This window comes from Leucoraja erinacea, chromosome 27 (genome assembly GCF_028641065.1).
Source record: "Leucoraja erinacea ecotype New England chromosome 27, Leri_hhj_1, whole genome shotgun sequence".
In the NCBI taxonomy this organism is placed as follows: domain Eukaryota; kingdom Metazoa; phylum Chordata; class Chondrichthyes; order Rajiformes; family Rajidae; genus Leucoraja; species Leucoraja erinaceus.
The window spans coordinates 2,025,890-2,041,483 of record NC_073403.1 but is presented as its reverse complement, the minus strand read 5'-3'; the positions used below and the strand labels follow the sequence as shown (position 1 = coordinate 2,041,483).

The following is a 15,594-nucleotide window of genomic DNA, read 5'->3' as shown; positions in this document are numbered from 1 at the left end:
TTGACTTACTGCTCTTTGTGACAACATTATACGCCTTCTCCTTTTATCTACTATTGCCTTTAACTTCATGTGGAGGCTTTGGAAAGGGTGCAGAGGAGGTTTACCAGAATGATGTCTGGATTTGTGAGTATTAGCTACAGGGAGAGTTTGAACGGAAGATAGACACAAAGTGCTGGAGCAACTCAGCACGTCAGGCAGCATCTCTGGAGAAAATGAATAACTGCTATTTCGGGTGGGAACTGTAGTCTGGAAACTGGGGCTGGAAAATCAGAGACCTGATGGCATAGGGTCTTCTTCTTTTATAACCATATAACAATTACAGCACGGAAACAGGCCATCTCAGCCCTACAAGTCCGTGCCGAACAACTTTTTTTCCCTTAGTCCCACCTGCCTGCACTCATACCATAACCCTCCATTCCCTTCTCATCCATATAACTATCCAATTTTTTTTAAATGATACCAATGTCCCACCTGCCACTTGCACTGGAAGCACATTCCATACCATATGAGTAAAGAAGTTCCCCTCAATTACCCCTAAACTTCTGTCCCTTAATTCTGAAGTCATGTCCTCTTGTTTGAATCTTCCCTATTCTCAAAGGGAAAAGCTTGTCCACATCAACTCTGTCTATCCCTCTCATCATTTTAAAGACCTCTATCAAGTCCCCCCCCTTAACCTTCTGCGCTCCAGAGAATAAAGACCTAACTTATTCAACCTATCTCTGTAACTTAGTTGTTGAAACCCAGGCAACATTCTAGTAAATCTCCTCTGTACTCTCTCTATTTTGTTGACATCCTTCCTATAATTGGGCGACCAAAATTGTACACCATATTCCAGATTTGGTCTCACCAATGCCTTGTACAATTTTAACATTACATCCCAGCTTCTATACTCAAATTTCGTGTCCATCTTGTTACAAATGTTGACGTCACTGTCATCATCCGTCCTGAAAAGGACGCAAGCTTCCGGCGACAATCAGTGGGAGCCATCACTTGTTGCAATAGATGATGGTGGCAGCAGAATTAGCTCAGGATACTTCCAGTTCCCAGCACCGCGATGTGGAGGCTTCTGCTGTGGGGCCATAGATAGGGTAGGCAGTCAGAATCTTTTTTCCCCAGGATGGAATAAATAGGGGCATAGCTTTAGGATGAGAGGGAACAAGTTTAAAGGAAATGTGTGGGACAAGTTTTTTTACACAGAAGTTGGTGAGTATCTGGAACACGCTGCTGAGGGGTTTGGCTGAAGCAGATATGTTAATGGCAATTACAAGACTTATAGATATGCCAGGAATGGAGAGATATGGATTATGTGCAGAAAGATAAGTGATGGTCTGGGCATTATTTTCAGCACAGACATTGTGGGCCAAAGTGCCTGTTCTTGTGCTGCACTGTGCTTTGTTCTCTGCTTAACCAGGCCTGGGATATTTATTCCTGTTTGGTATTTTCATCTCTTATGAATTACATTTGTAGATTATTGTGCTATCAGACATCACCCCCACTCTTGGACAAAGGATGTCAGATAAGGAGAGAAGAGCAGAGAAATGTTTCCATGAATGAAGCCCATGTCTCCCATGAATGAAGACGGCAGAGATGCTGGTTTCCATGAATAAACCCCACATCTCCCATGAATGGGGACACCATGGATGTTTGGTTCCCTGCCCCTTCACTGTCCATCTTTAAATCCTCCCTAAAAACTCACTTTTATTCACTGGCTTTCGACACTGGCTGAGACATTGTTCCTGTTTTTAGTGCTTTTAATGTCTTTTAATTTTTACTGTTTTTATAGTCCTGTCGTCTTAATGGTTTTTAGTAGTTTGTAATAACTTTTTGTTGACTTCCCATGTACTGCACTTTGTGGTAACTGATGTTGTCTAAAAGCGCTTTATAAATAAAGTTATTATTATTATAAGAACCTTGTATCTCACATGAACGAAGACCTCCAGGCATGCTGATTTCCATCAAACGAACCCCTTTTCATATTTGAATGAAGCCACACGGGCTGCTGATTGAACAAAAGAACCAGATTTCGCCCACGAATAAGCCTCAAATGTCTCCCATGCATGAAGACAAGGGATGAGTCTGAAGAAGGGTCCCGATCCAAAAAAGTCAACCATTCAGGGAATGCAGGAACGGGGAACCGATTGGGGATGGTCAGCCATGATCAGAGTGGTGAATCTCTGGAACTCTCTGCCACAGAGGGTAGTTGAGGCCAGTTCATTAGCTATATTTAAGAGGGAGTTAGATGTGGCCCTTGTGGCTAAGGGGATCAGGGGGTATGGAGAGAAGGCAGGTACAGGATACTGAGTTGGATGATCAGCCATGATCATATTGAATGGCGGTGCAGGCTCGAAGGGCCGAATGGCCTACTCCTGCACCTATTTTCTATGTTTCTATGTTTCTATCACATTGAATGGCGGTGCTGGCTCGAAGGGCCGAATGGCCTCTACTCCTGCACCTAATGTCTATTGTCCTTCTCTCCAGAGATGCTGCCTGTCCCGCTGAGTACTCCAGCATTTTGTGTCTTCCTTCGGTTTAAACCGGCACCTGCAGTTCTTTCTTACACAAGGCACAAGGGATGGTGGTTGGGTTTCCCTGAAAGAGTCCCCATATATTATATCTCCAATGAATGAAGACACTGGCAAAGATCCTATAGCTATAAGATCTTTGGACACCAGGGATCTTGTTTTGCTTGAAAGAGTCCCCATGTCTATCTCCCATGAATGAGGACACAGGTTTCCATGAATGAACCCCAAAATCTCCCCATGAATGAAGAGCTGGTTGTTGTGAATGAATGAGCGCAATGACGTCATCGCGTAACGGGCGGCCACCTCCCCCCCCCCCCCCCCCCGCCGCGCGTGACGTCACCGCGCGCCAGATGTGTCCTCCGTCATCGCGTGGGGAGAGCGCGCCCACTCTTCACTAGGGGGGTATCTAGGCTCGTTCTAGACATTTTAAAGCATCATCGTAAGGGGAAGATTATCTATATGTGGGGGATAAGCGTATTTAGTGTTGGTAGAGCAGGTGTGGAGGTTGTGTGGGTGCAGTGGGGGGGTTTAGGGGGGTATTAGGGGAGGTGGGTGGTCATGAAACCCCCCCCCCACCGGGGGAGGAGTTGGTTTGCACCGGCGGGGTGGAGCGGGCGGCTCTGCGCATGCTCGGTTTTTTCCGGCGGACGCCATCGAGGCGCCATGAGGTGGGAACCGGCCGGTGGTCAAGGGCTGGCTCAGGTCAAGGGCTGGCCGGGGACGGGGGGAGGGGGGGTCAAACTCAGGCCCGGGGGGGAGTGGGGAGTGGGGGGCTCAGGCCCGGGGAGCAGGACCGGGGGACTGGGGGGTCAAACTCCGGCTCAGGCCCGGGGGGTGGCTCCGGCCCCGGAGCGGGGAGTGGGGGGTCTCAGGCCCGGGGAGCGGGGGGGGTCAAACTCAGGCTCAGGCCCGGGGACCGGGGGGTCAAGCTCAGGCCCGGGGAGCGGGGACTCAGGCCCGTGGACCGGCGGTCAAGCTCAGGCCCGGGGAGCGGGGACCGGGGGTCAAGGGGGTCAAACTGGCCGGGGACCGGGAGCGGGGGGTCAAGCTCAGGCCCGGGGAGCGGGGACCGGGGGGGGTCAAACTCAGGCCCGGGAGCGCGGGGAAACTCGGCTCAGGCCCGGGCCCGGGCGGGGGGTCAAACTCAGGCTCGGGCCCGGGGAGCGGGGGGTCACTCAGGGGGGAGCGGGGGGTCAAGCTCAGGCCCGGGACCGGGGGTCAAGCTCAGGGAGCGGGGACCGGGGGTCAAACTCCGGCTCAGGCCCGGGGGATTGGTCTCTCCGGCCCAGGGAGCGTGGAGTGGGGGCCGGGGGTCAAGCTCAGGCCCGGGGAGCGGGGGCTCAGGGTCAGGCCCGGGGACTCGGGCCCGGGGCGCGGGCACAGACCGCCTGTTCCCGGCAGCAACGGCCTGGGGAGGCCTCGGGCCCAGCGGGAGAGGGGAGAGGATCGGGGAGCGGCCTGTGGAGGACCAGCCTCGGCCCGCTCTCCTTACTCTGCCGCCACACGGTGCACAGAGCCCGGGTTAGGGGGAGGAGGAGGGGGAGGGGAGAGGAGAGCGCTATGGGCTAGAATTGATCGGATGGGCCGAATTGTCCTTTTGCATCGTGAGGGAGATACAAGGCGCATCATTGTCAGATAGACGAGCAGGAGCTCCGCGGGTTGAGCAGCATCTGGCGAGGGGTGGGCGTTTCGTGTCTGTATCAGTCCTCACGCAGGGGGGGTTCGATCATTCCTTAATGTAGAAACAATACTACAGACGCTAGTCTATTGCAACGATAGTCACAAGTGATGGGAGAGCAGAATTGGGTAATTCGGCCCATCGAGTCTACTTCGCCATTTAATCGTGGCTGATCTATCTCTGAAGACGGGTCTCGATCCGAAACGTTGCCTATTTCATTCACTCCATAGACGCTGCCTTACCTGCTAAGTTTCTCCAGTATTTTTGTCTACCTTATATCTCTCCCTACTAACCCCTTTCTCCTGCCTTCTCCCCATAACCCCCGACACCCGTACTAATCAAGAATCTTATCTGTCTCTGCCTTAAATATATCCACTGACTTGGCCTCCACAACCTTCTGTGAAGTGCTGGAGTAACTCAGCAGGTCAGACAGCATTGATTGATACATTATTATCACAGTGAAATTCTTTTGTTTTGCATACCCATCGCAAGAGAGCCAATTAACCAACAAACCTGCACGTCTTTGGGATGTGGTAGCAAACCAGTGCAACAGTAGGAAACCAACCTGGTCACAGGGAGACCGTGCGAACTCCACATGGGCAGCACAGATCTCCCTCCACATGTAGATCGGGGAGAACCCGGATCACATGCGCTGTGCGGCAGCACCTCTGGTGGAAAGGAGATGGTCACCGTTTCAGATTGAACAGAAACTGACAATCTTATGAGGTTCCTCCAGCATATTCTCTCTTATGTCACCAGAACACAACAGATAATGATGGGTAAAAACAAAATGCTGGAGTAACCCTACCCGAAATGTCAGCCATTTCTTCTCTCCAGAGATGCTGCCTCACCCGCTCAGTTACTCCAGCATTTTGTGTCTTATCAATCATTTTCTGTCTTGTGTTCCAGAAATGTCACCCTCTGGGACATTTCTGCAGGGACACATGACAATAAACTCACTTGAGTTGAGTTACTCCAGCACTTTTTCTCTACCTCGATTTTACCAGCATCTGCAGTTCTTTCTAACACAGATAATGGTAGCTCCTTCCTGCAAATGTGGTTCTGCTAATGTCACATAGATGCTGCCTCACCCACTTGGTTAGTTGCACTTAACTGCAGGTACCCTTTGCAACCTCTATCCACATTTTTTCAAAGACTTAAATAACTTTCCTCTGGTTTTTTTCTGTCATCAGTTTTAATATCTTGTGGGGCTAAGGGAAGTGTATTGGGGGTGGAAAGCTAGTCACAAATTGTACATGACACTGACCTGTAATTGGGTGTGATAAAAGTTCCTTCCAGTGTATATTTATTCCGTGTACCTTCAATCCCTTCAAATGCGCTCTTCTGAATCTGAAAAACTAAAATATTCGGAGGTAGATAAAAATGCTGGAGGAACTCAGCGGGTGAGGCAGCATCTATGGAGCGAAGGAATATGTGACATATTTCGGGTTGAGACCGTAATTGCATATAACGTTAAAAAGAAGTAATAAATTTATTCCTCGTGAGCAAACTCCATCTTTTTTTAAACCTATTGCCAGTCAGATGTTTGCTTTGATTTCCACTTTCTGCCCATTCACTGTAGTGTGGAGTCCTTAATAGACCAAACATCCATCATCTCTATGATCCTATTCGATTAATGTTTTCAAAATCTTTCTTCAATGAGCCACTTTTGGGGATTTTTAATCTATCTGCTAATTTTGGTTTCCTTGATAGTGGGTAATATCTATCATATCACCTAATATGTGACATGGGGAGCGTTGGAGGAAGGTAGCATGGCATTTAGTATGTTGCATTTTTCAATTTGGTTTTGACATTGCTGAGGTGTATTTTAAGGCTCATCTTAACCCCAACCAGAATACAGAATAACCAGGAATTATGCATTTATCCAGGCATAAATTTGTTTTGTTCTCTTTTTCAATACAGTATGCTTAGGCTTCAAAAGAGGCTTGCCTCCAGCGTTCTGCGCTGCGGGAAAAAGAAGGTATGGCTGGATCCCAATGAAACCAATGAGATCGCCAATGCCAATTCTCGTAAGTATAGGCTTTAATCTGATCTTGTTCATCCTTATTTTTCTGCCTCTGTTACATGCCTTGTTTATCATTTTGGTATTGAACATGTAGACCTAGTTGACGTTAAATATGATGCAACAGACTACAGCTTAAATGTATGACTGAGATTATTCTTTATTGGTCAGATAATTGTTTTTATTTCAGTAGGGTGCTAAATTTAATCCACTTAAATAATCTAAATTCTTAGCTAGCCTGGGCGGGGCGGGTGGGGGGGGGGGGGAGAGATATGTAATTCTTAAAATACCCAATGTTTCCTTAGTTGTGTAGTTGTAAATTGTCCCTCGTGTGTAGGATAGAGCTAGAGTACAGGTGATCGCTGGTCGGTTTGGACTCGTTGGGCTGAAGCACCAGTTTCCGAGCTGTATCACTAAACTGAGATAAAGGATTGGGCAAGGAAATGGACTTGAGGCACACGAAAAACTAAAGATTTTATTAAATGGCAGATGGTTTTAATTGAATGTGTGACCAATTCCCGTTAATTTGTCAACTATTTTGTACAGTATTTTTAGCTCCAGTAATTCCGCTTCTGCTTGGATTTTTATTGTGTAGAGGTAAAATATTACTAAACAGTGAGTTTCTTCATCAACCCTCCTTCCTGTGTCTAGGTCAACAGATCAGAAAGCTGGTTAAAGATGGCCTGATTATTCGCAAACCTGTTACGGTGCATTCTCGTGCTCGATGCAGGAAAAACACCATTGCACGCAGGAAGGGCCGGCATATGGGAGTTGGTACGTGCTGTTCCTTCAGTCCAAAAATTAAATATGTCGCAGGAACTTCCATTTTGTCCCTTTATTTGGTCCGAGTCTTGGGTACAGGGTGAATATATTGCATTCTAGTACTTTGACATTAAAGTAATTGATGTAACCAAATGGGTTTATTTTGTTAGCTGTAATATGACTTCTGGTGGGAGATTTAACCCTGGGCACTTACTAGTAGTTAGTAACCACACTTCCCCATCCCTGCTGGTAGTTAGTAACCACACTTATAGTGAGCAGAAATGAAAACTCCTAACCCACTCCCCAAGCCATCCATCAAAAAGTCGTGATGGCCACCAATGTTTAGTGCTCTGATTGCTTGACAGCTTGCAAGTGGGTTAGGCGTTTTCATTCTTGTTCAGTCGGCGTGATCTGGTGGGATGTTTTTAGAAGTTTATTATCTACGCCAGGCCTTAGTTATGTGTTAATGGCGGACTATTTTGTGAAATGACCTGTGTGTGACAAAACTTGTCCTTTAATTCCGTTATGGAAATGCAGAGTCACTGAATTGTCCAGCAGCTACTATAGAATAAATGAGGATGGGTTCTGACCCGAAACGTCACCTATTCCCTTTTCTCCGGAGATGCTGCCTGACTGGCTGAGTTACTCCAGCATTTTCTGTCTCTCTTTAGAATAAATGCAAATTCAAATTTCATACATTCTGTGTTGACCTATTCAGCAGTCACCTTGGGTGACTCCATTACCGACAGAAAATCATCTTGTGTTTCCTCTTAACTTGCGTCAACGCAGTTGTTTGCATCCTGCTTCTTAATTTTCCAGCTTCAGTTGACCAGAGTAATGATCATTTGGTGGTAATTTCCCCTGGGCGTATTTGTGTTGATTCTGATTCCTGTGCTTCGTATGTGATTGTTAACCTTTCCTTTGGGTGTGCTCCTGGGCAGGTAAGCGCAAGGGTACAGCCAATGCCCGTATGCCTGAGAAACTGTCATGGATGAGACGAATGAGAATCCTGAGGCGTCTACTTCGCAGATACAGGGAGTCGAAGAAGATCGATCGCCACATGTGAGGTTTCATTTATTATTATGATGTCTGGAAAAGCCACGTCTGAAGGTTGAGAGTTAGTCTTTGAGGATGTGCTTGGCCCATACGCAAAGCCCAAATGGTTGTAGTATTCTCTTCCCCACCCCTCCTCCTTAGCCTGAGCTATGTGGGAACCAATCTCCCATTCCTTCTTTCCAGAGATGCTGCTTGTCCCGCCTGCTGAGTTACTCCAGCTTTTTGTGTTGATCTATGCGGGAGCACTCAGTTACAAACACAGAGGAATACAGCACAGGAACGGGCACTTTGCCCACAATGTTCGTACCCAACATGGTCACCTTATAGAGGTGTACATTTATTTTCTCCAGAGTGGGGGAAATTATGAACCAAAGGACATGGGTTTAAGGTGAGGAGGGAAAAGATTTAATGGGAACCTGAGGGGCGACTATTTTACACAAAGGGTGGTAGTGTACGGAACAAGCTGCCGGAAGAATTAGTTGAGGCAGGTACAATCGCAACGTTTAAGAAACATTTGGACAGATACACAGAAAGGACAGATTTAGAGAGATATGAACCAAATGCAGTCAGATGGGACTCGTGTAGACGGGCAAGTTGGGCCGAAAGGCCTCTTTCCATGCTGCATGACTAGTTGAAGTTCAAGTGAGTTTATTGTCATGTGTCCCTGTATAGGACAATGAAATTCTTGCTTTGCTTCAGCACACAGAACATAGTAGGCATTTACTACAAAACAGATAAGTGTGTCCATATACCATAATATAAATATATACACACATGAATAAATAAACTGATAAATGTGCAAATAACAGAAAATGGGTTATTAATAATCAGAGTTTTGTTCGAGCCAGGTTTAATAGCCTGATGGATGTGGGGAAGTAGCTATTCCTGAATTGCTAAATTAAACTAATTTCATGGCATATAAATATCAGTGGAACGTTTAATTTCACAGTGTGTAGGAAAGAACTGCAGATGCTGGTTTAAATGGAAGGTAGACACAAAATGTTGGAATATCTCAGGAAGTCTGAAAAAGGATCTTGACCCGAAACATCACCCATTCCTTCTCTCCAGAGATGCTGCCTGTCCAGCTGAGGTACACCAGCATTTTGTGTCTACCTTTAATCTCACAGGTCAATTAGATTATGGTTAATCCATCTTTTTTTACTCATAACTGATTTAAAACTAAAAATTGACCCAGCATCACTGCTTCCTTGAGGGATAGAGATGCAAATGTGCTCTGCTTTTGCCTTTGCTGACTCACCTGATCTATTGACATCTTGATGAGCTTGTGGTTCTATCTGCGATGCCTGTAATTATTTAATTGCAAAAAAAAAAAATTATGAATGCAGAATTTGGGGAATTTTGAGCATTTATACTCCATGGTCTTGAGATACTAATCTCAATGTTCCCTACTACCTGCGCCCCTGGCTAAAATCAATTAGGTTAATTAAATCCACTTGAATCTTTCTAATGAAATTCAAAATGAAGCTGGGTACTGTGGTGTACAATAAAATTGTCCGTGTGTTCTGGAAAGTGACTGAAATACTTCCCGAGTTCCCATTTACTAATTGGAAAGTCGCCTTGTGGCAAATAATGCAAAAATTGGATTTCAGAATACTAAATTCAAACTAATTCTGTCCACTTGGAAGTCGAGCATGAACATTTTAAATTGTAAATGGAAATCTGTACTGCATTTTTCTATAATTTATTCATTTACCTTGAACAATATTATTGTTTGAAATATTTTATCCTCGAGGGAATCTTAAAAGAATGTCATCAACTTTCAGCAGTCTGAACGGATAACAGCTGTGTTTCTTTGACACTATCTGTGCAGGTATCACAGTTTGTACCTTAAGGTGAAGGGTAATGTGTTCAAGAATAAGCGCATCTTGATGGAACACATTCACAAGCTGAAGGCAGACAAGGCTCGCAAGAAGCTACTGGCGTAAGTGTTTGTATAGATCTGCAAGAAGTACTTCTGATTTAGATTGCCATTTAATTTTAGACTGGGTATGAATGTGTTAGACTCTTGGGGTTGGTTAATCCATATTTCTAATTGTCTAAGCTTCAGCGCCTATTTGAAGAACCTTTTAATTGAATCATGTTTCAAACTTGATCCAAAAATAGCTTTTCGTTTTTTTCATTCAATAAGACTTGCTGTGTTGACCACTGCTTCAATCCTGCCCTACCGCAGTTACTCAGTTTATTTAGAAATACAGCGTGGAAACCGATCCTTTAACCCACCAAGATTGTACAGACCTTACACTGCTTCCATCCTACACACTAGGGACAATTTACAGAGACCTAATGAACTAACAAACCTGCCGCATTTGGAAACTGGGATTAAACCAGAGCATCCCGGACAAACCCCACACACTCGCAGGTAGAATGATACAAACTCCGTACAGTCCGATAGTCATGGTCGAAACTGGGTCTCTGCCGCTGTTGGGCGTTGCAGTGGTAGAGTTGCTGTCCCACAGCGCCAGAGAGCTAGCTCCGACCCTGACTGCCAGTGCTGGCTGTCTGTCTGGAGTTTGTACATTCTCCCTTTGATCACGTGGATTTTCTCTGGTTGCTCCGGTTTCCTCCCACATTCCAAAGACAGGTTTGTAGGTTGATTGGCTTCTGTGAATTGTCCCTAGTTTGTAGGATAGTGCTAGCGTATAGGTCGATCGCTTGTCGGCACAGCTGAAGGGTTTGTTAGCACACTGTATCTCTAAAGTCTAAAAGCGTACCACTGGGCCACCCTTAGACCTTCTCAGTCCTTTATTATTTTGCTATGTGTAAACTTGGTCGTATTTCCACTATATACATTAGCATCCAAAGTTCTTGTCTATCCTTCCTCACTCCACCCTTCACTCCAGTGCTTCCTGGCCTACACCTGTTATGGCTCCCAGTTCAACGGGACTGATTTCTAAAGACCTTTTTTTGATCTTTTCCCCTCTTTCTAATCACCCTCTGACGTACAAAGTGGTGGAGTAACTCAGAGAGGTTCTCCAGGTGTGCTGCCTGACCTGCTGATTTATTCCAGCACTTTGTTTTTTTCCCCATTATGAACGAGCAGTTCTATAAATCTGCAGTTCCTTGATTCTATACCCTCTGACATTGTGCTCCATTTTTTTTGGCTGCACGTTTATCATTGTTGTAGATGCTCTACCACTCTTGGCTACCAGGGCCCAGGGCTTTATCTTTTCCTTACCAAGTGTGCTATTTATGAAGATAGACACAAAATGCTGGAGTGACTCCGGGTCAGGCAGCATCTCTGGATAAAAGGAATAAGTGACGTTTCAGATCAGGAACCCTTTTCAGACTTTCGTCTATATTCAGTGGAGTCTGAAGAAGGGTCTCGACCCGAAACGTAACTCTTCCTTTTCTCCGGAGATGCTAGCTGACCCGCTGAGTTGCTCCAGCATTTTATTTATTTTTTTGGCGTGTTTGTAGTTCCTCCTTACTACTATTTAAGGACACTTTGAGTGTTTTTGGTCAGTTGTCATAATGTCTTGTATGGCCGTGGATTGTTGATAAAGTCCTTGTGATATATTTTGGTGCATTGTTCTATTAATGCGTATGAGCAGATATAGTTGTATATGGGTTAATCAACGGGTGTTCAAACTAGCACCATAGCAATTATCTGCGTTGCTGTTCGAAAAAGCAGCACATTTAGATCTTGGCATGCTGCTCTGCAGCTGATGCAATGTTGCTGACTGGAGTTCATTGTGTTGCAGTGACCAGGCTGAAGCTCGGAGAACCAGGACCAAGGAAGCTCGTAAGCGCCGTGAAGAGCGTCTGCAGGCCAAGAAGGAAGAGATCATCAAGACTCTCTCCAAGGAAGAAGAGTCTAAAAAATAAGCTGATCATCTTGTACAGACTTAACTAATTAAAAGCTGATCATTGTGCAGCCTTGGTCGAGTTGGTTTACTTGAGGAAGTAGAAGTGTTGGCGTGCTTTCTTGGTTGCATTGTTGATGTTCAAGTTAGCGTGTATTGTCGCTATGGTACAGTGTGATTTGAGTTACCATACAGCCTCACTAAGTGAAAACATAGAAACATAGAAATTAGGTGCAGGAGTAGAGGCCATTCGGCCCTTCGAGCCTGCACCGCCATTTAATATGATCATGGCTGATCATCCAACTCAGTATCCCGTACCTGCCTTCTCTCCATACCCTCTGATCTCCTTGGCCACAAGGGCCACATCTAACTCTCTCTTAAATATAGCCAATGAACTGGCCTCAACTACCCTCTGTGGCAGAGAGTTCCAGAGATTCACCACTCTCTGTGTGTGAAAAAAGTTCTCCTCATCTCGGTTTTAAAGGTTTTCCCCTTATCCTTAAGCTGTGACCCCTTGTCCTGGACTTCCCCAACATCGGAAACAATCTTCCTGCATCTAGTCTGTCCAACCCCTTAAGAATTTTGTAAGTTTCTATAAGATCCCTCTCAATCTCCTAAACTCTAGAGGGTATAAACCAAGTCTATCCAGTCTTTCTTCATAAGACAGTCCTGACATCCCAGGAATCAGTCTGGTGAACCTTCTCTGCACCCCCTCTATGGCAATAATGTCCTTCCTAAGATTTGGAGACCAAAACAGCACGCAATGCTCCAGGTGTGGTCTCACCAAGACCCTGTACAACTGCAGTAGAACCTGCTCCTATACTCAAATCCTCTTGCTATGAAAGCCAACATGCCATTCGCTTTCTTTACTGCCTGCTGCACCTGCATGCCTACCTTCAATGACTGGTACCATGACACCCAGGTCTCGCTGCATCTCCCCCTTACCCAATCGGCCACTTCACAATCAAAAGCATTTAACATAGACATCCACCACAGTGGAAGCCACGTTCCTCACTGTGATGGAAGGCAATAAGGTTCAGTCATCTTCCCCCTTTGTGGCTGAACAAAATCCTATTGGGTAATCCCCGGTTGTAACGCACCATGGAGGGGGGAGGGAGGTGGGTGTTGTTATTGTTGATTGTGCACTATAACTGAGTAAAGGATTAATGTGTATATAGAAACAAACAACTGCAGTTGCTGGTTAATACACAAAAGGACACAGAGTGCTGGAGTAACTCAGCGGGTCAGGCCACATCTCTGGAGAACATGGATAGGTGACATCTCAGGGGGGCAGACCACTCTTCGGACTCTTGGTCCAGAACCGGATCTGGTGAGTTGACGGCCCTGGCTTGCTAGTGGCCGGGAGGTAGGTGGGAGTTGGCGGAGTCGTTGTTCACGGGCGCAGGTGGTGGTGGAGCTTACTACAAGAGCCGGCTCGGCCTAGGAGAGATTGGTATGGTAGTAGCTGGGATGGCAGATGCGGAAGGGTTAGGGTGGCATTCACAACCCAGCCTGGTAGTGAAGGTTGGCAGGTCACTCCGCTACAAACCAAAATCTTTTATAAGGAGGTCTGTAAAAACGAGGGTTTACTGTTGATATTTAGGTGGAGCAAGAGGCAGAAATAATTGGAATCTATATAGACCCCAAACATAATGGGGGGGGGGGGGAGTACACTATAAATCAGCAATTCTAGCAAGGCAGGTGCAGTATCCATGGGCCTTTGATCTATGTATAGACTGAGCAAACCGAAGGAACTGTCATGGAAGATGAATCCTTGGATTGTTGAGGTTTTTTCAGATCAGTGTGTTTAGAAGCAACAAGGGAACTGACTATTTAAGATGTTATAGAAACAGAAAATAGGTGCAGGATGAGGCCATTCGGCCCTTCGAGCCATTCATTGTGATCATGGCTGATCATCCCCAATCAATAACCCGTGCCCGCCTTCTCCCCATATCCCTTGATTACACTAGCCCCTAGAGCTCGATCTAACACTTAAATCCATCCAGTAACTTGGCCTCCACTGCCCTCTGTGGCAGGGAATTCCACAAATTCACAACTCTGGGTGAAAAAGTTTTTTCTCACCTCAGTCTTAAATGGCTTCCCCTTTATTCTAAGACTGTGTGTGGCCCCTGGATCTGGACGGCCCAACATTGGGAACATTTTTCCTGCATCTAGTTTGTCCAGTCCTTTGATCATTTTATATGTTTCTATAAGAATTCCCCCTCCTTCTAAACTCCAATGAATACAAGCCTAGTCTTTTCAATCTTTGCTCCTATGACAGTCCCGCTATCCCAGGGATCAATCTCGTGAACCTATGCTGCAGTGCCTTGTTATGCAATGTTAAAATTGGTGATCTGGTCAGAGGCAGTCTTTTCCCCCACAGTAGGGAGGAATGCCAGACACCATTTTGTATAAATATTTGAAGTCATTTAGATCTATCTGAAACCAGGGTCTTAATTCTGAATGAACTATACCACAAAGACATTAGGTCCACATTAGTTGTAGACTGGCAACCTACATTTGAAGGTCAGACAGAAAAGGGATGGTTGGCTTTTTACCTCGGTGACTGCCAATCACCACCACCCCCTGGACACTTATTATTATTTATTCAAATCATTTGCTATGTCACTCTTCCAGGGAAATGCTAAATGCATTTCGTTGTCTCTGTACTGTACACTGACAATGACTATTAAAATTGAATCTGAATCTGAAGAGTTCGTTTAGTTTAGAGATACAGCACTGAAACAGGCCCTTCGACACACCCAGTCCCACCGACCAGCGATCCCTAATAGCCCTGTCCCACGGTACGCGTTCATTCCAAGAGCTCTCCCGAGTTTTAAAAAAAATCAAACTCGTGGTAAGCACGGAGAATGAATGTAGCGGGGACGTCTCTTAGCGCTAACGGCAGGTACTCGAGAAGACTCGCTAACGGCAGGCAAGCACGGGAAGACTCGTGAAGATTTTTCAACACTGATGGAAAATGTCCACGAGAGCCCCGAGTACCGACGAGTGGCCGTTACCGTAAATCTCCGACTTCGAATCAGGGCAAACTCGGGAGAACTCTTGGAATTAACTCGTACCGTGGGGCAGGGGTATAACACTAACACTATCCCACGCCACACTAGGGACAACTTACAAATTTACCAGACCAATTAAACTACGGACCTGTGTGTCTTTGGAGTGTGGGAGGAAACGGGAAAACCCATGCAGGTGATGGGGAGAACGTACAAACTAGACACCTGTAGTCGGGATCTAACCCGGGTCTCTGGCACTGCAAGGTAGCAACTCTGCTGCTGTGCCCACTTGCCTTGAATTGAAACGCAGCACAGCACGCAAATAGTCCTTTCAGCCTACAGATTCCTTCCATTGGCCCACATTGAGAAGGCAGGGATGGGATACTGAGTTGGATGATCATATTGAATGGCGGTGCAGGCTCGAAGGGCCGAATGGCCTACTGCTGCACCTAATTTCCAAATTAGTAGGAATATACAGAAGCCATTCAACTTACAAACCCACTTTAGGATGTGGCAGAAAGCCCACGTGGACACAACAAGCGTGCAAATTCCACACAGACAGCACCCGAGATCAGGATTGAACCTGGCTCTCTGGCACTGTGAGGCAGCAGCTTTACCTTGAATAATTTAAAAGTTAAATCTAAACCTTTAAGGGAACTAAACCAGAATATTGATCCAGTATAAACTAAGAATTGCAGACGCAGGTTTACAAAAA

The 15,594-nt window shown here is 45.9% G+C and overlaps 1 protein-coding gene across 1 annotated transcript; it reads left to right on the top strand.

The window, feature by feature from the left end:
• Window positions 1-3,058: 3,058 nt before the first annotated feature.
• rpl19 (ribosomal protein L19) lies at window positions 3,059-11,934 on the top strand. The gene is made up of 6 exons (XM_055656801.1): window positions 3,059-3,190; window positions 6,124-6,230; window positions 6,875-6,997; window positions 7,927-8,047; window positions 9,873-9,983; window positions 11,764-11,934. The coding sequence occupies exons 1-6, from the start codon at window positions 3,081-3,083 to the stop codon at window positions 11,885-11,887; spliced, it is 696 nt and encodes a 231-aa protein (XP_055512776.1). The 5' UTR covers window positions 3,059-3,080; the 3' UTR covers window positions 11,888-11,934.
• The last annotated feature ends 3,660 nt before the right edge of the window (window positions 11,935-15,594 follow it).